At 42.0% G+C, this 22,914-nt stretch overlaps 1 protein-coding gene across 1 annotated transcript in view; it reads right to left on the bottom strand.

Moving 5' to 3' along the window:
• Nucleotides 1–22,663, bottom strand: part of LOC115200374 (substance-P receptor-like) — a 37,409-nt gene extending 14,746 nt beyond the window's left edge. The window contains exons 1-2 of the mRNA XM_029763397.1: nucleotides 22,234–22,663; nucleotides 9,148–9,342 (exon numbers count right to left, since the gene is read on the bottom strand). Of these exons, the coding sequence (XP_029619257.1) occupies nucleotides 9,148–9,342; nucleotides 22,234–22,643 (605 nt within the window). The 5' untranslated portion in view covers nucleotides 22,644–22,663. The remainder of the gene's footprint in view (nucleotides 1–9,147; nucleotides 9,343–22,233) is intronic.
• Nucleotides 22,664–22,914: the final 251 nt, after the last annotated feature.

The following is a 22,914-nucleotide window of genomic DNA, read 5'->3' on the forward strand; positions in this document are numbered from 1 at the left end:
GGGACTCTTCTCCAGGTTCATTACTCTGTAGGTGAGGGCTTTCTTAAGGAAGGTTAGGGAATCGCTTCCTTTTAGGTGGTTGTAGAATTTAACGGCTCTTTTCTGGATTTTGATAATTAGCTGGTATCGGCCTAATTCTGCTCTGCATGCATTATTTGCTGTTTTACGTTACACTGTACATGGAGGATGTTTTCACAGAATTCTGCATGCAGAGTTTCAATTTGATGTTTGTGCCATTTTGTGAATTCTTGTTTGGTGAGCAGACCCCAGACCTCATAACCATAAAGGGCAATGGGTTCTTTAACTGATTCAAGTATTTTTTGCCAGATCCTAATTGGTATGGCAAACTTTATGTTCCTTATGATGGCATAGTGTCACATCCTGACCCTAGTAAGATGTAATTTTCTATAGTGGAGTAGGTCAGGGCGTGACAGGGGGTGTTTTGTGTTTTTCTATGTTTTCTATTTCTATGTTTAAGTTCTAGTTTTTCTATTTCTATGTTGTTTTTTTGGGTTGATCTCCAATTGGAGGCAGCTGGTCCTCGATACCTCTGATTGGAGATCATATTTAAGTAGGGGTTTTCTTCCTGGGTTTTGTGGGTGATTATATTTGAGTAGTGTGTTAATCTCTGCGTCACGGTTTGTTGTTTTGTTATTTCAAGTATTTGGTGTATTGCATTACGTTTCACGGATAAATAAATATGTGGAACTACAACCATGCTGCATTTTGGTCCGATCCTTTTGACAGCCGTGACAGAATCACCCACCACAAAAGGACCAAGCAGCGTGCCCAGGAGGAGCAGGGATCCTGGGCTCGGGAGAAAAGAGAATGGAGGACATCCTGGACCTGGGAGGAAATAATGGCAGGGGACAAGACCCTGCCATGGAAGCAGGTGGAAACGGCGCAAGCGGAACAGCGACACTATGAGGAGCTAGCCCAACGACGGAAGCCTGAGAGGCACCCCCAAAAAATGTTTGGGGGGGACACACGGGGAGTTTGGCAGAGTCAGGGTGGAGACCTGAGCCAACTCCCCGTGCTTACCGTGGGGAGCAAGTAATGGGGCAAGCACCGTGTTATGCGGTGATTCGCACTGTGTCGTCAGGGCGCACTCACTGGCCGGTGCGATCTGTGCCCGCGCCTTGCAGTTGTCAAGCTGGGTTGAGCATCCAGCAAAGACGGGTTGTGCCAGCCATAAGCTCCAGACCTCCAGTGCGCCTCCACGGCCCAGTATACCCTGTGCCGCCTCTCCGCACTCGCCCTGAGGTGCGTGTCATCAGCCTGGTGCCACCTGTACCGGTCCCACGCATCAGGCCTCCGGTGCGCCTCCACAGCCCAGTACGTCCTGTGCCTGCTCCTCGCACTCTCCCTCCAGTGCGCCTCCACACCCCAGTACATCCTGTGCCTCCTCCCCGCACTCGCCCTGAGGTGCGTGTTACCAGTCTGACGCCACCTATGCCAGTCCCACGCATCAGACCTCCAGCGACGCTCCCCAGTCCGGAGCCTCCAGCGACGCTCCCCAGTCCGGAGCCTCCAGCGACGCTCCCCAGTCCGGAGCCTCCAGCGGCGGCCTGCAGCCCGGAACCTCCAGCGGCGGCCTGCAGCCCAGAACCTCCAGCAATGATCTACAGTCCATTTCTTTCAACGACGATCCATGGTCAGGTGGTAATATAGCAGAAGGATCAGCGGGTGGAGCGGGGAGTACGCCCCGAACCGGAGCCGCCTCCTATGCTGGAGGTTATGTGGACTGCATTTGAGCCGCCATAGACAATTGTCACCCTCCCTACCCTCCCTTTTTGTTTTGTGATTTCTTTTGTTTTTGTTGCATTCGGAGTCTGCACCTTTGGGGGGGGGGGGTGAGGGCGTGACGGGGGGGTGTTTTGTGTTTTTCTGTTTTCTATGTTTAAGTTCTAGTTTTTCTATTTCTATGTTGTTGTTTTTGGGGTTGATCTCCAATTGGAGGCAGCTGGTCAAATGGTATTGGGGTCAAATTTGTCTCCACTTTTGTGGATTGGGGTGATCAGTCCTTGGTTCCAAATTTTGGGGAATATGCCAGAGCTGAGGATGATGTTACGGAGTTTAAGTATAGCCAATTGGAATTTTTATCATTTCATTTAGGATACCATCAAAACCACAGGCCTTTTTCGGTTGGAGGGTTTGTACTTTGTCCTGTTGTTCATTCAATATAATTGGAGAATCCAGTGGGGTCTTGTAGTCTTTAATAGTTGATTCTAAGATTCTCCTTGTATTTGATCATGTATATGTTTTTGCTGTTTGTTCCTTGTTAAATAGCTAAAAAGATTGGAGAAGGGGTTTATCCATACATCTCCATTTTGGATAGATAACTCTTCGTGTTGTTTGTTTCGAGTTTTTCCCAGAAGTGGTTATATTCTATGGATTCTTCAAATTACATTGAGCTGATTTCTGACGTGCTGTTCCTTATTTTTCCATAGTGTATTTCTGTATTGTTTTAGTGATTCACCATTGTGAAGGCGTAGGCTCACACCATAGTGAAGGCGTAGGCTCAGGTTACCTGGGTCTCTATGTTTTTGGTTGGATAGGTTTCTCAATTTCTGTCTTAGGTTTTTGAATTCTTCTATATACAATCCATTCGGAAAGTATTCAGACACATTGACTTTTTCCACATTTTGTTATGTTACAGCCTTATTCTAAAATGAATGAAATAGTTATTTTCCCTCATCAATCAACACACAATACCCCATAATGACAAAGTGAAAACATTGTGCAAATGTATAAAACATTTAAAACAGAAATACCTTATTTACATGAGTATTCAGACCATTTGCTATTGAGCTTAGCTGCATCATGTTTCTGGCCAAACTGAGTAATCGGGGGAGAAGGGCCCTGGTCAGGGAGGTGTCCAAGAACCCGATTGTCACTCTGACAGAGCTCCAGAGTTCCTCTGTGGAGATGGGAGAACCTTCCAGAAGGACAACCATCTCTGCAGCATTCTACCAATCAGGCCTTTATGGTAGAGTGGCCAGACGGTAGCCACTCCTCAGTAAAAGGCACATGACAGCCTGCTTGGAGTTTGCCAAAAAGGCACCTAAAGGACTCTCAGACCATGAGAAACAAGATTCTCTGGTCTGATGAAACCAAGATTGAACTCTTCAGCCTGAATGCAAAGCGTCACGTCTGGAGGAAACCTGGCACCATCCCTACAGTGAAGCAGTTGGCAGCATCATACTCTGGGGGATGTTCTTCAGGGACTGGGAGACTAGTCAGGATTGAGGGAAAGATGAACGGAGAAATACATAGAGATCCTTGATGAAAACCAGCTCCAGCGCTCTCAGGACCTCAGACTGGGGCAAAGGTTCACCTTCCAATAAGACGATGACCCTAAGCACACAACCAAGATAATACAAGTCTCTGAATGCCCTTGAGTGGCCCAGCCAGAGCCCAGCTTCAACAAAGTCTTGAGTAAATGGTCTGAATATTTTTGTTAAAGTGTTATTTCAGTTTTTTGTTTTTTATGCATTTGCAAAAACATCTAAAAACCTGTTTTTCATTTGTCGTTATGGGGTATTGTGTGTAGATTGATGAGGGGGAAAAAACTATTTAATCCATTTTAGAATTAGGCTGTAACATAACAAAATGTGGGAAAAGTCAAGGGGTCTGAGAACTTTCCAAATGCACCGTATATAGTAAGGCAATAATGTTACCTACAGTATACATTTGTACTGTGGGGAATAGAATAGCAAGGCCGTCAACAGCACTGCTCCCCAATTCTTTTTCTGGTCCTCTTCACCTGATGATGTACGGCAAACCAAAGGCTGTGAAGATGTATTACTGTGTGTGTGTGTGTGTGTGTGTTTAAGAGCCGTGAAAATGAATGGCAGCTTCAGCTGAAGGTGTAAATCCTCCTATCGCCTCACAATGTAGCTGCTGTGAGAGAAAGACAGAGAGTGAGAGAGAGAAGAGAAAGAGACACAGACAGACAGACAGACAGACAGACAGACAGACAGACAGACAGACAGACAGACAGACAGACAGACAGACAGACAGACAGACAGACAGACAGACAGACAGACAGACAGACAGACAGACAGACAGACAGACAGACAGACAGACAGACAGACAGACGTGGGGTCCGCTCACCAACCAAGAATTCACAAAATGGGACAAACACCAAATTGAGAGTCTGCATGCAGAATTCTGCAAAAATATCCTACTTAAAATACAACGTAAAACACGAAATAATGCATGCAGAGCAGAATTATTGAAATCCAGAAATCCTGATTAGTCTCCCAGTCCCTGCCACTGAAGAACATCCCCACAGCATGATGCTGCCACCACCATGCTTCACTGTAGGGATGGTGCCAGGTTTCCTCCAGACGTGACGCTTGGCATTCAGGCTGAAGAGTTCAATCTTGGTTTCATCAGACCAGAGAATCTTGCTTCTCATGGTCTGAGAATCCTTTCAGTCCTTGTTGGCAAACTCCATGCTGGCTGTCATGTGCCTTTTACTGAGGAGGAGCTTCCGTTTGGCCACTCTACCATAAAGGCCTGATTGGTAGAGTGCTGCAGAGATGGTTTTCCTTCTGGAAGGTTCTCCCATCTCCACAGAGTAACTCTGGAGCTCTGTCAGAAATGACCATCGGGTTCTTGGACACCTCCCTGACCAAGGCCCTTCTCCCCCAATTGCTCAGTTTGCCCGGAAACACAATGCACCTGAGCTCAATAGCAAAGGGTCTGAATACTTACGTAAGTAAGGTATTACTGTTTTTTATTTTTAATACATTTGCAAAAAATAAATAAATAACGTCTTCACTCTGTCATTATGGGGTACTGTGTGTAGATTGATGATGAAAAAAATGATTAAATAAATTTTAGAATAAGGCTGTAACATAACATGTGGAAAAAGTCAAGGGGTCTGAATACTTTCCAAATGCACCGTACAATTTCAAATTCTTGAAATTTTCCAGAATGACTGACCTTCATGTCTTAAAGTAATGATAGACTGTCGTTTCTCTTTGCTTATTTGAGCTGTTCTTGCCATAATACGGACTTGGTCTTTTACCAAATATGGCTATCTTCTGTATGCCACCCCGACCTTGACACAACTCAACTGATTGGCTCAAACGCATTAAAAAGGAAAGAAATTCCACAAATTCACTTTTAACAAGGCACAGCTGTTAATTGAAATGCATTCCAGGTGACTACCTCATGAAGCTGGTTGAGAGAATGCCAAGAGTGTGCAAAGTTGTCATCAAGGCAAAGGGTGGCTACTTTGAAGAATCTCAAATGTAAAATATATTTTGATTTGTACAAAAAAAATTCTGGTTACTACATGATTCCATGTGTGTTATTTCATAGATTTGATGTCTTCACTATTATTCTAAAATGTAGGAAATAGTACAAATTTAGAAAATCCCTTGAATGAGTAGGTGTGTCCAAACGTTTGACTGGTACTGTATATTATTGCCTTGCTGTATAAAGGCACTTACATGTTTTGTCTTGCCCATTCACCCTCTGAATGGCACACCTACACAATCCATGTCTCAATTGTCTAAAGGCTTAAAAATCCTTCTTTACACTGACTGAAGTGGATTTAACAAGTGACATCAATAAGGGATTATAGGTTTCACCTGGTCAGTCTATGTCATGGAAAGAGGAGGTGTTCTTAATATTTTGTATACTCAAGTGTATATACAGTATAAACTTAGGAGAGCAGATCTGACTCGCACAACTCCAACTCAGCCATTAAGGTGCTGCACCCCGTCCTTTCACAACTTTCCAGAACAGATCATAGATTAGTGTAACTCTCACATCATCTGTCTTCTCTGTTTCGTAGCTCGTTGAGTTGTGAATGTCCTTGACAATGTTTAAGAATGGCTGGAAGATGGTGTTAATGAATGAGAGAGGCTCAGATCCAATGATCCAGCAATAAAATTCATCTAAACCTCCAAAGCCCCCTACAATAAAAGGAATAACTTGTACAATAACATCTAAACCACTACAGACCTCTATAATACAAGGAATTATCTATACAATAACATCTAAAATGACTTAAAGCCCCTATGGGCCCTGGTCAAAAGTACTATAAGGGAATAGGGTGCCATTTGGGACGCACCCAGTCCTCTCAAGGTCGTTTGTTGCTTCTGGTGGTTGGAGCTAAGAGGAGAATATGGAATCAGCTAGGGTTGTGAGATAATGGAATTTTCTTTAATACTTAACCAAAGTTGCTCTTGAGTGGAGACAATTAAAAGAAACTTGGAATCAATAGTGAAGGTAAATAAGGGATTTTCTCTCTTAGGCAACAGAACGATAAATGGTAGAATGTCTTCGTCTGTGTTTTATCTACTCTGCTGAAGATATGCATTGGTCAACCCAGGGGGTGCCTTAACTCTCCGCTGCTCTGGAATAACATTGATCATTTGCATTACATTTAAAACATAGTTAGACTTTGCTGCTTTAGTGTACATTAGCTTTAATGAATATTGAGAGAATAGTAAACTGTAGGGGAGAGTGGGGTAAGTTGAGCCAAAAGCGTAAGTTGAGCCAACCTTGTTTCTAGGAAACCATACACAAAATGTAACAATTTGACAATATTTGGGAAGAGATCATCATTTTATGGAGTATGTGAAGGAAGAAACCACATGGAAAAAGTGGCAAGCAAAAAATAAATTTCATCAAGTCAAATGAATTTATTGTGTTAGAGGTTTCATGATGCTAGTGTCTGAACCAAAGTTGATAATTTTAAGATTGTTCTATACATCAGCTGGGGGCCTCTATAAGCTACAATATGAGGTCCTAAACCTAGCATGAAAGTGCATCCTTGTATCTGTGTTGGGTAATATAGTTACAAATGTTTGCCTTGGGGTAATTTGAGCCAATGGCCATAGGGTAAATTGAGCCAATGGCAAGTTGAGCAAATTGGAGTGTTTTCTTCCAAGGCAATATTACCATCCACCAGGTTGGCATTGTTTATTAATCAGAAACAGATACAAAGTTATTCCTCTTCGTGACTGAGATTAGGTTTTCACCACTAAAGTTTTGCTTCACTACATATTATTTAACTAGGCAAGTCAGTTAAGAACAAATTCTTATTTACAATGACAGCCTACCGGTGGAACATTGAGTTAACTGCCTTGAACAGGGGCAGAATGACAGATTTTTACATTGTCAGCTCGGGGATTCAATCCAGCAACCTTTCGGTTACTGGCCCAATGCTCTAACCACTAGGCTACCTGCCGCTCCAACCACTAGGCTACCTGCCGCTCCAACCACTAGGCTACCTGCCGCTCCAACCACTGGGCTACCTGCATCTCCAACCACTGGGCTACCTGCATCTCCAACCACTGGGCTACCTGCATCTCCAACCACTGGGCTACCTGCCGCTCCAACCACTGGGCTACCTGCCGCTCCAACCACTGGGCTACCTGCCGCTCCAACCACTGGGCTACCTGCCGCTCCAACCACTGGGCTACCTGCCGCTCCAACCACTGGGCTACCTGCCGCTCTAACCACTGGGCTACCTGCCGCTCTAACCACTAGGCTACCTGCCGCTCTAACCACTAGGCTACCTGCCGCTCTAACCACTAGGCTACCTGCCGCTCTAACCACTAGGCTACCTGCCGCTCTAACCACTAGGCTACCTGCCGCTCTAACCACTAGCCTACCTGCCACTCTAACCACTAGCCTACCTACATGCTCCACTGTTTTGATTGGTGTAACGTTAGCTAGAACCCACAAGTGTCTATCCAGATAATGAAAAGGCCCCTGAGAAAGAGAATTCAAGGAACTTATAGTTACATGCCATTTACGGTGTGCATGATCATGAGCAAAGTAATTGTAGCCTATCATTTCACTTCCCCTGTGAGAACCATGAGCACGGGCTGACTTGGCTTTGCTGTACCTCAGCCAAAGCCTGCCAGCTGCCTACCTACCAAAAGTTGCACGGTGTCTATTACGATGTAGAATATCAGCTATCTTTCAAAAGTTATCCATTTTGCCGGAGCTTCATCTTATTCTTTCGAACTATTTATATGGCGGATTCGCGGCTGCAATTTATGGAAGATGACAAAACTTTGAAGATAACAATAGATGGCGAAGTCAAAGATAGGCCAGTGGTTTCCATCTGAGGCAAAGTTTTCCCTAAAATCAATGCATAAGACAAATCCAGCTCCGGAACCAGCCATAGAGCCAGCTGGCTAATCTTTTGAATATGGTGTGGTCAAAAAAAACAACAGCTAATAACATTACTTAACTAGATAAGGTTAGCATACTAGCTAGCTACACTGACAGCTGTCAGTGCCCTATTTGTTGATGTTTATCAACTCCATGTGGAAATTCCCAATTCGTGCATATGTATAAGTAGCCATTGTTATTCTTTGGAGGTGGAACCTGAATGTGCATTTCCTCTATTGGACAGGAAATGATGCTGAAATAGAGAAGGCAAATTCCTCTAGAGGTGTCCTTTAAGTCTGTGATAAAAGATGCTTAAAATTATTAAAAGACAAAAAAGCCATTGTGATTGTGTTGAATTGTGTTTGGGAAAGAAATATAGACATGGTTTTAAAAAGATAGTGGTAATATTTCATTCAGTACAGACATTTCTAAGAAACTAGAGAGATTACATTTAAGACATACAATATACCACACCCCATTCCATGAATTCAACTTTGACCTACCAGAACCATCACCCAGTCACAGGACAGGGTCACCCACTTACCCCAAAGGGGTTCAAGTCATCCTGTCCCGCAGCTCAACTTACCCCATAGACCACTTTTTGCAGACAAGCTATGTTTTCAAAACCGTAATGTTTACATGAATTCTGATTATTTCCAGGGATACACAACTTCCTGAAATATATATCTTTGTTAGAAAGAATACTATATTTCCCTTGTTGGAGTGATGCTGAATGTAGAAAATGACTCAACACTAAACTCTCCCCTTCCTTTTCATTTTTCAATAAAGAAACAAAGCATCTTTGTTCCATGCTGCTTTTATTCACTAACACACACACACACACACACACACACACACACACACACACACACACACACACACACACACACACACACACACACACACACACACACACACACACACACACACACACACACACACTGTCTGACTCTCTCTCTCTCTCTCTCTCTCTCAAACACACTTATAAATGAAACTCACAGAATTTTGTAGTCGCAGCCGGTGTATTCGGGCCACTCGATGTAACAGATGATTCGTCCAGGGAGCTCCTCGGTCACTGAGTAGTAGTATTGAGGGAATGCCAGAAGCAGAGCCAGCACCCAGATCACCCCCACGATCACCTTGGTCTCTGTGGATGACATGCGTTGCTGCAGGGGGTGGATGATGGCAGTGTACCTAGGAGGAGAGGAGAGGCAGCAAGGGCAAACACATGTTCAGTCCTGGGGGAAGATACAATGGGAAGACCTACAAGCACACACATACACACACGCACACGCACAACTCTGTTTTACTATAGTTCTGAGTATTTTGAGGGGACAAACAATTCATTCCCATTCAAACATTTTATTTTCCCAACCCTAAACTTAACCCTAAAACTAACCCTAACTCTTACCCTCTACCTAACCCTAACCTAATCCTAAAATAGCACACACACACACACACACACACACACACACACACTGAAGGTATTGATAGAACTTTTTCTATTACTTTCCTCTGAGCTTCAGGGTCTCCAACAATGCAATGTGGATGTTACAATTTCAGTTCGACTCGTAGACTATGTCTGCCGTTGACAGAGTAAAAGCTTATCGTCATCATGTGAATACATTTTTCTGATAAGAGAAAATCATACTGTAAATTGGTCTCATTTGAATCGCACCAACATAATAATTAATCCAGACATTAACAGACCTTTGAAATGAAGAGGCCCTTTGGAAGTCAAAGTATTTATTTTCAGTACCACTTTAGTATCATTCTCTCTTAGATCGATAATCATGCAGCACCTAATTTCAGTCGGAGCACATAGTGTACTGAGTGCATGAATATTTTAGTTTATGATCAAAATGGCACCCTATTCTCTATATCCTTCAAACTCACCTCTGGACCTGGAAGCCAGGTCCACTGCTTTTTTATTGTTCCCCTCTAATCAGGGACTGATTTAGACCTGGGACACCAGGTGGGTGCAATTTATTATCAGGTAGAACAGAAAACCAGCAGGCTTCGGGCCTCATTGGGAAAGAGTTGAATACCCCTGCCTTATATCATGCACTACCTTTGAGTCCCTGGTCAAAAGTAGTGCACCCTATGGAATAAAGTGCCATTTGGGATGCAAACCCACTAAGTCCCATTCCATCAATAGGCTACTGACGTAACAATTCCTCACACTTCGACAGCAACGTATCAAGCGGCACTTGAGAGGAAATGCAAATTCTTCCCCCTGGAGTCGATGTCTGCGCTGAAATCTAATTAGCACAATAATTGAATCGCTGACTTTAAGCTAGAGACTTCCGGGTTTTTGCATGGGCTGCGCATCTCAATCCACTGACTGCGCCGGTGTTGGCCATACGGCTCTGCAGTGGAAAGCGACAGACTTACAAAGTGTTTGTGAGACCAGGACACAGGTCTTCTCATGGAAATGTCCGTAAAGTCAGAATGTTTTGAGCTAGTAAATATTTGGGAAGCTGAGACTCTCACAAATACGAACGTGTCATCGATTTTGGTCCTTCGGTGTACCAACTCTGTACAGGTCTTCTCACAAAAAGTCTGTAAAGTCGGAACAGTTTGAGCTAGAAACAATTTGGACCCAGTTCTGAAAAATGGAGACACAAGCTTCACAGTACTGGTCCCAAGGTAATCCGGTAATTGGAAGTGAATAAGGTCTTTCAATCAAAAAATATGTCCCGTAGCTTTCCTATATTTCCAAAATACAAGAAACATACTTCAAAACATACTTCCTTTTGATTTATTTTTGGACTATCTCAACTCAAATCAACGTTTAGTGGTCAAGTAAACAGATTTGCAGGTGCAGCAAAATGCTTGTGTTTCTTGTGTTTAATACCTGTCACGCCTCCTTGTACCTGCTTCCCGTCTCCAGCATTCATCCTCACAATACCTAGCAATAATACAGTTTTCATAAACAATACGCACATAACCCTTACAAATAAAAATATCAGAACAAGCAATGTCAGAGACTGGTTTTGCAATGTCTTTTTTTGCCATGTATGAATGTGTTATTCAATGTGTTTCTATGGGCTAATAGCAGTAACACCAAATTCAATGTTTCATCAAATAATAAAAACAAATTTTTTGCTGATACCTACAGGGGTCCTAAAATTCGAAATCAAATAGCTAGATGGTATATGGTATGACCATCTCAAAACAACTCATCTGTTAGCTTAGTATCTGCTAGCTTAGTAGATATTGCTATCTAGAGGCTTAGACAGGGATTATACTGGGAGATCTAATCACCATCGTAATCCACCTAATAGCCCCATTTAATCTGCTAATTGGATTTCTGCCAATAATCAACTGGGGGAGAGAAGATACTTGATTTCAAAACACTCCCAGTAGCCGACACAACTATCTGTCCCATTTTGACTATCTGCTATGCTAGGCTCCTTCCACTACCACATGGCTAGGAAACTTGTATCTTGTTTCAATTGAGACTTGCAATGCTGCTTCTCCATGGTATGAGTTTAGTTTAGAGGTGTCTCTGACAACACTACTTGAAGAGCCTATATACAGTAGAAGCTATAGAGGCCTGGCTTTTGAGGCTAGTGTGGGTTAGATACTGGTGACTGATGTCAGCTTGTTTACTTTTCACCAATACATACTGTATGTCCACATGAACAAATAACAAACACACAACCACTGTCTTTGTTTTTTATTTTCATACCCCTACTACACCATGGAATCATTGTTTAGGGAATCCTTTTATTATTTTCCAAGGGGAAATTCAATCTGTATTCTGTAGCTACTATTTGCCCCCGAGTGTCTGTAGCCTCGCTCTTTATCTCAATTTCTTTCGCACCTGTTTCGCACCTCACTTTCTTTCTCTGTGTTCTACCTGCCTTTGTTGTGAATGTCTTTAGGCAATAGCAGGCAACACTGGAAGATGGTATGAATGAATTAGAGAGGCACAAATCCAATGATCCGGCAATAACATCTAAACCACCAAAGCCCCCTACAATAAAAGGAAAAATGCAATCAAGCAAAAGGAAGATTCTGCCGTCAGGGTGCTCTCATCTCATAGAGAGCTCCCCATGGTATATAGTGAGGGAAAAAATGATTTGATCCCCTGCTGATTTTGTACGTTTGCCCACTGACAAAGAAATGATCAGTCTATAATTTTAATGGTAGGTTTATTTGAACAGTGAGAGACAGAATAACAACAAAAAAATCCAGAAAAACGCATGTCAAAAATGTTATAAATTGATTTGCATTTTAATGAGGGAAATAAGTAATTGACCCCTCTGCAAAACATGACTTAGTACTTGGTGGCAAAACCCTTGTTGGCAATCACAGAGGTCAGACGTTTCTTGTAGTTGGCCACCAGGTTTGCACACATCTCAGGAGGGATTTTGTCCCACTCCTCTTTGCAGATCTTCTCCAAGTCATTAAGGTTTCGAGGCTGACGTTTGGCAACTCGAACCTTCAGCTCCCTCCACAGATTTTCTATGGGATTAAGGTCTGGAGACTGGCTAGGCCACTCCAGGACCTTAATGTGCTTCTTCTTGAGCCACTCCTTTATTGCCTTGGCCGTGTGTTTTGGGTCATTGTCATGATGGAATACCCATCCATAACCCATTTTCAATGCCCTGGCTGAGGGAAGGAGGTTCTCACCCAGGATTTGACGCTACATGGCCCCGTCCATCGTCCCTTTGATGCGGTGAAGTTGTCCTGTCCCCTTAGCAGAAAAACACCCCCAAAGCCTAATGTTTCCACCTCCATGTTTGACGGTGGGGATGGTGTTCTTGGGGTCATAGGCAGCATTCCTCCTCCTCCAAACATGGCGAGTTGAGTTGATGCTAAAGAGCTCCATTTTGGTCTCATCTGACCACAACACTTTCACCCAGTTGGCAAACTTCAGACGGGCATGTATATGTGCTTTCTTGAGCGGGGGACCTTGCGGGTGCTGCAGGATTTCAGTCCTTCACGGCATAGTGTGTTCCAATTGTTTTCTTGGTGACTATGGTCCCAGCTGCCTTGAGATCATTGACAACCGTTCTCATGATCATTGCAACTCCACAAGGTGAGATCTTGCATGGAGCCCCAGGCCGAGGGATATTGACAGTTCTTTTGTGTTTCTTCCATTTGCAAATAATCGCACCAACTGTTGTCACCTTCTCACCAAGCTGCTTGGCGATGGTCTTGTAGCCCATTCCAGCCTTGTGTAGGTCTACAATCTTGTCCCTGACATCCTTGGAGAGCTCTTTGGTCTTGGCCATGGTGGAGAGTTTGGAATCTGATTGATTGATTGCCTCTGTGGACAGGTGTCTTTTATACAGGTAACAGGCTGAGATTAGGAGCACTCCCTTTAAGAGTGTGCTCCTAATCTCAGCTCGTTACCTGAAAAAAAGACACCTGGGAGCCAGAAATCTTTCTGATTGAGAGGGGGTCAAATACTTATTTCCCTCATTAATATGCAAATCAATTTATAACATTTTTGACATGCGTTTTTCTGGATTTTGTTGTTGTTATTCTGTTTCTCACTGTTCACATAAACCTACCATTTAAATTATAGACTGATAATTTCTTTTTTCAGTGGGCAAACATACAAAATCAGCAAGGGATCAAATACTTCTGCAGAGGGTCCAACACCCTTGCATAATATCCACATCAACAGATGGGAGGAGATGTGTCCCGGTGGCAGACCTGGGTTCCAATACTTATTTCAAATAGTAAATATGAAACATGGGTTTGGGACAAGATACCCCCCATGGCTATCCAACTCGATGGATTCTCCATTCACCAAGCGGATAGGAAATTGGATTCAGGGAAATTGAGAAGGGGAGGGATATGCCTTTTCATCAAGAGCAAATGGTGTGCTGACTCTAACGCAGTGGCTGTCTCGACCCATTGTTCACCCATCTTGGTATACCTCATGGTCAAATGCCAGCCCTTCTACATTTCAACTGTTTGCTGCTGTTATCGTGACTGTTATACATTCCACGTCATGACAAAAATAACAACAAGCTGGCACTTCACGAACTGTACGAGGCTATAAACTAGCAGGAAATATTGCACTCAAAGGCTGCTTTTCTTCTTGCCGGTGATTTTAATTCCACGTCATTAAGACACGTGATGAAAACTTCCATCAACACGTCTCTTTTGCCACAAGGAATGATAAAGTTCTAGACCACTGTTACTCTACCCGTAAGAAAGCATACAAGGCCCTCCCTCGTCCCGCCTTCAGCAAATCAGATCATGACTCTATTCTCCTGCTTCCTGTCTACAAGCAGTACCTCAAATACGAAGTACCTGTGATAAACTCCGTTGAGAAATTCTCCTCCGAATCAGAGGCTATGCTACAGGACTGCTTTGCTATCGCATCAAAGAGCTAACCATCACCGCCACCAGCTTCATTAGGAACTGCAAATAACTTTTGATTTAATTTGACACTACACACACACGCTGCTACTACTCCTGATGCCTAGTCAACATACCCCTATACCTATCAACCCCTACCACTCCAGTATTCCTGCATAATATAAATATGGTATTGGAACTGACCCTGTAAATAGCTTACTTACTTCTCGTGTTCTTATTATTTATTTTTCTTGTGTTTTTGTTCTACTTTACTTTATTTTATAGTACTACATATTGATATTGATTACTGCATTGTTGTGAAAAGAGCTTCCAAGAAAAGCATTGCGCTGTACTCATGCACGTGATAATAAAACTTGAAACAAAACATTGGCTATAGCCTGTCTGGAGTACCAAATGGATGGGGTTTACAGTTTTGGGACTATTCTATTGGTCAATTAAGCAGCAAGGTCAGTCAAGCACATACAGTTGAAGTCAGAAGTTTACATGCACTTAGGTTGGAGTCATTATCTCTTACATCTAGATGTGCCGCTAGCGGAACGCCTCGCCAATATCCAATGATAGAGTGTGGCGCGAATTACAAACACTTCAGAAATCCAAAAACGTACATTTTTCAAACATATGACTATTTTACACCATTTTAAAGACAAGACTCTCCTTTATCTAACCACATTGTCCGATTTCAAAAAGGCTTTACAACGAAAGCAAAACATTAGATTATGTCAGGAGAGTACCAGCCAGAAATAATCACACACCCATTTTTCAAGCTAGCATATAATGTCACAAAAACCAAAACCACAGCTAAATGCAGCACTAACCTTTGATGATCTTCGTCAGATGACACTCCTAGGACATTATGTTATACAATACATGCATGTTTTGTTCAATCAAGTTCATATTTATATCAAAAACCAGCTTTTTACATTAGCATGTGACGTTCAGAACTAGCATACCCACCGAAAACTTACTAAATTACTCACGATAAACGTTCACAAAAAACATAACAATTATTTTAAGAATTATAGATACAGAACTCCTTTATGCAATCGCGGTGTCCGATTTTAAAATAGCTTTTCGGTGAAAGCACATTTTGCAATATTCTGAGTAGATAGCCCAGCCATCATGGCTAGCTATTTTGACACCCACCAAGTTTGGCACTCACCAAACTCAGATTTACTATAAGAAAAATTGGATTACCTTCGTCAGAATGCACTCCCAGGACTTCTACTTCAACACCCAATGTTGTTTTGGTTCCAAATAATCCATAGTTATATCCAAACAGCTGCGTTTTGTTCTTGCGTTCAAGACACTATCCGAAGGGTGACGCGCCGGCACGCATCGTGACAAAAAAATTCTAAATATTCCATTACCGTACTTCGAAGCATGTCAAACACTGTTTAAAATAAATTTTTATGCGATTTTTCTCGTAAAATAGCGATAATATTCCGACCGGGAGAACTTGTTTTCGTTCAAACACTGAAAATAGAAAATGGAGTCTTCACATGCATGCGCGCACCCGTGTCATTGTTCTCAGAACGACCACTTTCCAAAAACCAGAGGACATTTCTCTAAAAAGTACGATCTTTGTCCCCATGTGCAGTTGCAAACTGTAGTCTAGCTCTTTTTATGGCGGTTTCGGAGCAGTGGCTTCTTCCTTGCTGAGCGGCCTTTCAGGTTATGTCGATATAGGACTCGTTTTACTGTGGATATAGATACTTTTGCACCTGTTTCCTCCAGCATCTTCACAAGATCCTTTGCTGTTGTTCTGGGATTGATTTGCACTTTTCGCACCAAAGTATGTTCATCTCTAGGAGACAGAATACGAGGTCTTGGCTGATTTCTTTTGATTTTCCTATGATGTCAAGCAAAGAGACATTGAGTTTGAAGGTATGCCTTGAAATAAATCAACAGGTACACCTCCAATTGACTCAAATGATGTCAATTAGCCTATCAGAAACTTCTAAAGCCATGGCATAATTTTGGGGAATTTTCCAAGCTGTTTAAAGGCACAGTCAACTTATTGTATATAAACTTCTGACCCACTGGAATTGTAATACAGCAAATTATAAGTGAAATAATCTGTCTGTAAACAATTATTGGAAAAATTACTTGTGTCATGCACAAAGTAGATGTCCTAACCGACTTGCCAAAACTATAGTTTGTTAACAAGAAATTTGTGGAGTAGTTGAAAAACTAGTTTTAATGACTCCAACCTAAGTGTATGTAAACTTCTGACTTCAACTGTATATAGCATCACTAAAATCTAAAACCGCCAGTAATGTACATCGTACCAGCTCCTTCCGGGCCTCCAAAGAAAAACAAGCCTGATGCCGGTAATAAAAATCTATTCTCAGCTTGAGCTTCCTTATCAGGTTCTCTACATGAACAGCAAAGCTCAGCTTGTCATCCACCCACACACTCAAATATTTGTACACTTTGACTTGCTCATAGTATGTCCAGCCAATGTAGCAATTACATGATTAGTAACATGCCTGGCATTTGAAAATACCATGCCTTTTGTTTTACCCAAATTTAGAACCAGCTTTAAATCATACAGATTATGTTGTATGATGTTAAATGCTCTTTGGGCATTTTCAAAAGCTAAAGATAAACTACTACCACTTGAATAAATAACAGTATCATCTGCATAAAAATGAACATCCGCTGTTTCAATAAGATCCCCAATGTTGTTGATATACAAAATGAACAACAGTGGGCCCAAAATAGAACCTTGCGGAACACCTGAGCATACCTCTCAGATTTACAACCATCCGCCATTACACATTGTGTACGATTGGATAGGTAATTTATAAACCAATCTAGAGCCTGACCAGTAATTCCCCAACATTTTAACCTTTGCACTAACACAGCATGGTCCACAGTGTCAAATGCCTTCGACAAATCAATAAAGACAGACACACAATGTAACTTCTTGTCAAGAGCACAGTGGATGTCATTTAAAACATTCAATGTTGCTGAAACAGTGCTGTGGCCAAACCTAAAACCTGATTGCATTCCATTTAAGATGTTTTCTTGGAAGTAGGCCTTTAGCTGCCTACTAACTAAGGACTCCAGCACCTTTGACAATACAGACAATCTTGATGTGGGTCGATTGTTGTCAAGTAGCGAAGGATCTCCACCTTTCAGGAGAAGCAGTACAAAAGCAGATTTCCATAACTTGTGGATTTACTTAACATCAAGCGTAAGGTTAAAAATACATGTTAAGGGGGGAGCAATGATGTCTGCAGCTAGGTGTAGGAAGCTGGGGTCTAGTTCATGAGGGCCAGGGGATTTTTTCCTATCAATTTCTTTCAGGGCTTTACGCACTTCTGAAACAGAGAAGGATGAAAATGAGAACCTGGTGAAGGAGTGAGTGCACAGGGGTGTCAGGTAAATTCATAGGGGGCTCAATTATACCTTTGACCTTTTCAAAAAAACTCCCTGCATCTAAAAAATGCTGATTCAAGGCTTTCAGAATGGAGGTTCTCCCATTTACAATCTGTGTGTCTCCCAACAATTGTTTGGGAAGCTGTGTATCTTTTTTGCACTACAAAACTTTCACAACTTGCCAAAGTTTGGATGGATTATTTAAATTATCAGAAGTAGATTTCAGGTAGTGGTCTGCTTTCAATTTACGGATCATAGCCACACCCATATTTCGAAGACGTTTAAAAGCCATCCAATCATCTGCCTAACCAGTCCCTCTTGCTTTAGCTCACATAGCATTTCGTTCCCTTATGATTTGAGTAAGTTCCTTAGTAAACAAAGGGTTCTCTCTGACCTTAATCCTTGTCACGTCCTGACCATAGTAGGAGGTTATTTTCTATGGTAGAGTTGGTCAGGGCGTGACAGGGGTTGTTTTGTGTTTTGTTCTATGTTTTCTATTTCTATGTTGAGTTCTAGTATTGTATTTCTATGTTTTTTTGGGGGGGGTTGAACTCTAATTGGAGGCAGCTGTTCCTTGTTGCCTCTAATTAGAGTTCATATTTTAGTAGGGGTGTTTCTTCCTATTGTTTGTGGCTTATTAATTTTCTGAGTAGTGTTTATTTTCTCTCTGCATCACGGTTTGTTGTTTTGTTCCTATTCAAGTTTATTATTGTATTGCATTAAGTTTCACTGTCGATATTAAATATGTGGAACTACACAAACGCTGCATCTTGGTCCGCTCCTTCAGACAACCGTGACAATCCTGAGTTTTTTAAAAGGGGCATGCCTATTGCATATATCCTGGAATGCGTTGTGGAAGTAAGAAAAGGCTAGTTCAACATCAGGGATTAATTCCAGTCTATTCCATTCAATGCTTGATACATCATGTTGAAAACCTTGAGTATCAAACCGCTTCCAGTTTCTTTTCATAACGACAACTGGAGATTTCTTAAGAATTTTACCATCTCTCACACAGGCAATAGCACAGTGATCACTTATGTAATTTGCAAAAATACCATAAGCATTAAAATAATGAGGAGTATTGTTTAAGATCAAATCAATCAAAAAGGATTTCAGAGGATATTTTATATTCAACCTAGTTCCACTGTTGACAATCTGAGTGAGATGATATGTATTGCATAGAATGTTGAGTTGATCAGAGCTAGATGTTAACCAGTCCTGATTCAGATCACCCATCAGGACAAACTCAGAATTGACATTCTGTGAGAGCCAACAGTAGCAGATGGAGGTCTATAACAACAAGATACAACAATATGTAAAGATGAGCCAAGGTTTAGGTTCAAAGACAGATATTGAAATTGCTTAGGTTTAGAAACAGAAGTCAGAACAACCACCGAGAACTTGTCTTTTACGTATAGAGCAACACCACCACCCTTAGATTTGCGATCTGTACGAAAATCATTGTAACCATTTATGCCAATATTTTTGTCTGTAAAAGATTTTTTGAGCCAGGTTTCAGAAAGCATAAATACATCGGGGTCAGCAGTTTTATCCATATATTCACAAAATCAAGCTTCGGGCAGAAGACTTCTTACATTCATATGCAAAAACTGCAGGCCACTCTGACTACTTAATTCGGCAGGGGTAAGAATGTCAGGACCTGGGTTAGATTGCACATTTCCAGACAATAGAAGCTGCAAGATAATGGCTAGATCGGGGGTTACAACATTTGGATTTACAGACAGCACTTGAACGAGAATCCATAGTCACCAGAGTCTTTAACTCCACATATTTCAGGAGATGTGTAAAGTCCAGAGACTTGGTTAAGTACCAAGAGAACAGTCCTGACATGTGAGCGCAAGAGTCTGATTTCTCCCATATTGTTTGGGAGAAATGTGCATAGTTCTCATGTGTATTTACGGAGCAAGCGTGTGGTTTCTCGCAAAACTTGAGGGAGAAACAGTCATATATTTCCTCAATCACAGAGCAATGGGCTGTAAAAGTATCGCCAACATTGTAAAAGCCAAGGGTAGACAACAGAAAAATGAACAACAGCAATATGTTGGTCTATTGCCCTAAGGGTCACTAATCAAGTAGTCCAACCGCAGATCAATAAAAAAAGTCAGCAATCATATGGTCCACCAGGGTCTGGTCTGGAGGTAGCACTGCCGCATTGACCCCAGACTTTATACGTTTGACCCCCAGCACTGGGGGTTCATTCCCCGCATACTCCTTACTTGTCTGCATTCACTTCCCTCTAACTCTCCCTATTTCATTCCTTCAAATGAACACATACAGAATGCTATTGTCCTTTTCTATATAATGCAATCAGATGAAGATGGGTGAGAGAGATACAGATTCAGTGATTTGCCAAATCATGGTGACATCCCCTGAGAGTCAGGCTGAAATGAGTGGAAAGTGAATAAAGAATCACGGACACAGTAGTCTGACTGCCACAGCAGATAGTACAATTGGGTTAACATGCCATTTAATGTGCTTTGCAGTGCCAACGCTGCAAAGCATGGGCCTACCCTATGTTCACATAGACACGCACACACACACACACGTGCACACACACACAGTATCACACACACATGCTCTCTCATGCAAATACATACACACACATCGTCACCCCCCACGACTGTCAGTAAAGCATTGTTTTATTCCTCTGCCCGTTTTTAGGGTTGTTGTTGACACTTGGAAAACTGTTTTCTTCTGAGAACTCTAAAAAAGGTGGCAGGGCTTGTCAGTGTGTTTTGGTTTGGCAGGCTGAGAATCTGACTGTGTGTACATACTTATCAGGGTGTCTTCACTGGGAGACTGAGAGTCAGACAGCATTTTTTAATTTTGCAACACTGAATATTTTAGCACCCACCACAAGCTGCTAGGGATATTGTCCATCGTCGACACACACCCATGCAGATATACTCAGACAAGCAGACGCATGCACTGACAAACAGACACAAATACACACAAATGCATGCACACACACACACATTGACAGACGGAGGGAGGAGGTAACAGAGACGCTACTTGATAGACCTTACCAGTTACGTTTTGCATACAGGAGTGCATACATGATCACTGGCTCATTGAGTATGTAAAGATAATGTGTTCATGAAGAGACAGGATTCATTAGGCAAGTTAATTACAGTATGTGGTTGAATAATGATGAATGGAGAGCTGACTACTAGCGTAACCCCTGTGTGTATAGTATTGCTCTGCTCACAAGCAGTGTGTGTGTGGGGGGGGTTAAAATACGGACCCTGCTCAACGGACCCTGATCAAAAGTAGTGCACTATATAGGGAATAGGGTGCCATTTTGGACAACATTGGGGATAAATTCAGATCAGTGTGTTTTTGGAGCGTGTCTCTCTGTGACCTTTCAACATGGAGCCTGCTCTCCCTACTCCAATTCCTCTCAGAGGTCATTTAATTTTAAAACACTGCAAAGGTCAAGTTCATGCAGACTCTGCTGGTAGAAAAGCAGAGATATGCAGGCATTACAGACTATTACTGCTGGAGAACTAAGTCAGAGGACAAATCAGACAGCAGCATTCACATGAGAAGGGTTTTATCTCACAAACAGAAATGGAATTATAGCAGCCATGTGAGGGGTGAGTCTGTTTAAAAACAAAAGCCTGGAGATAAACAAAACAGTGAGGTCACACACACATGCACACATATACACTCGCACGCACACACACACACACACACACACACACACACACACACACAGCTGTTTTTTGTCCAGCCTCATGGGGGAATGAAGCCATCAGATTTATGAATATGGTGTTGCTATAGGTTGACAAATGACTACTACACCTGACCACCATACATGAATTATACTAATAACATACCACAGCCTCTGTCACCTCACATCAATACATAGCATGAACACATCTACTACATATATTATTATTAACATCAATTATCTACAGAAGTTGCTGATTGACATACCCTAAATAACCGTTGGAATTGCAGTGCACAAATGAAATATATATTGATTGGTTGGTTTGATCGATTTGATGAAGGATGAAGTAGCAGCGGCAGTAGCATCCCTCCAGAACCCATTTTGTATAATACATTACTAGCTATATAACATGTCTATGTAACCTATGTACAAATGTTATTGTCGTAATCCTAATATGTTATAACATAGTTATTAGGCTACTACTAACTTGGTGACTGGATTCAAGTGCTTTATTATTATTATTAAAGTGAATTTTTGTTCTGTTTGACTTATTGTCACCATAAACATACATTCTAGACTTTGGATTAAATTCACATTTGTTAGATCAGTGTGAAACATGAGAAGCTGCGCATTGAAACGTTTCCCCAAACAGAACTCACCTGTCCACCGCTATCGCAGTCATAGAGTATATACTAGCGAAGACAGCAGCGACGGGGAAGAAGTTGTGAAAGCGGCAATACATCAGCCCGAAGTACCACTCGTTGTGCACGGAATAGATGAAGTTGATAACGGTGTTGAAGGCAGACATAGACGCTTCAGCAAACGCGAGGTTCAACAGAAAATAGTTGGTCACAGTTCGCATTCGTTTATGCGCCATAATGATCCATATTACTACGACGTTCCCCACCAGAGACACAGTAACCATGCAACTGTAGGCGAATGCCCATAGCACAATTCTCCAAACGGGTTGCACAAACTGGTTCCAGTCCTGATAAGTTCCATTGACCCCTGAAAAGTTGGTCCAATTGCTTGGCAATTGTAAATCAGTTGTGGTGAACAAGGGGTCCATTTTTTTGGTGTTCTGCTGGTGACAATAATATAATTAGTCCATGCAACACTTATGAAATGTACACTAATCAACCAGTTACTGATTGAGTAAATGGTAACAAATCATCTTGGAGAATGCTGATGTCTTTCAATTTAAACTTTCATCGTCATTGTCATCCTGAAGAATTTGGCACCCCTAAATTAGACTGGTAACATGATGCAATGATCACTGAAAAAGCAGCTCACACACAGAACATTTAGAATAACCCGCAGTTATTAAAAATTGAATTTGG

The sequence above is a fragment of the Salmo trutta genome, chromosome 9 (assembly GCF_901001165.1).
Source record: "Salmo trutta chromosome 9, fSalTru1.1, whole genome shotgun sequence".
Classification (NCBI taxonomy): Eukaryota; Metazoa; Chordata; class Actinopteri; order Salmoniformes; family Salmonidae; genus Salmo; species Salmo trutta.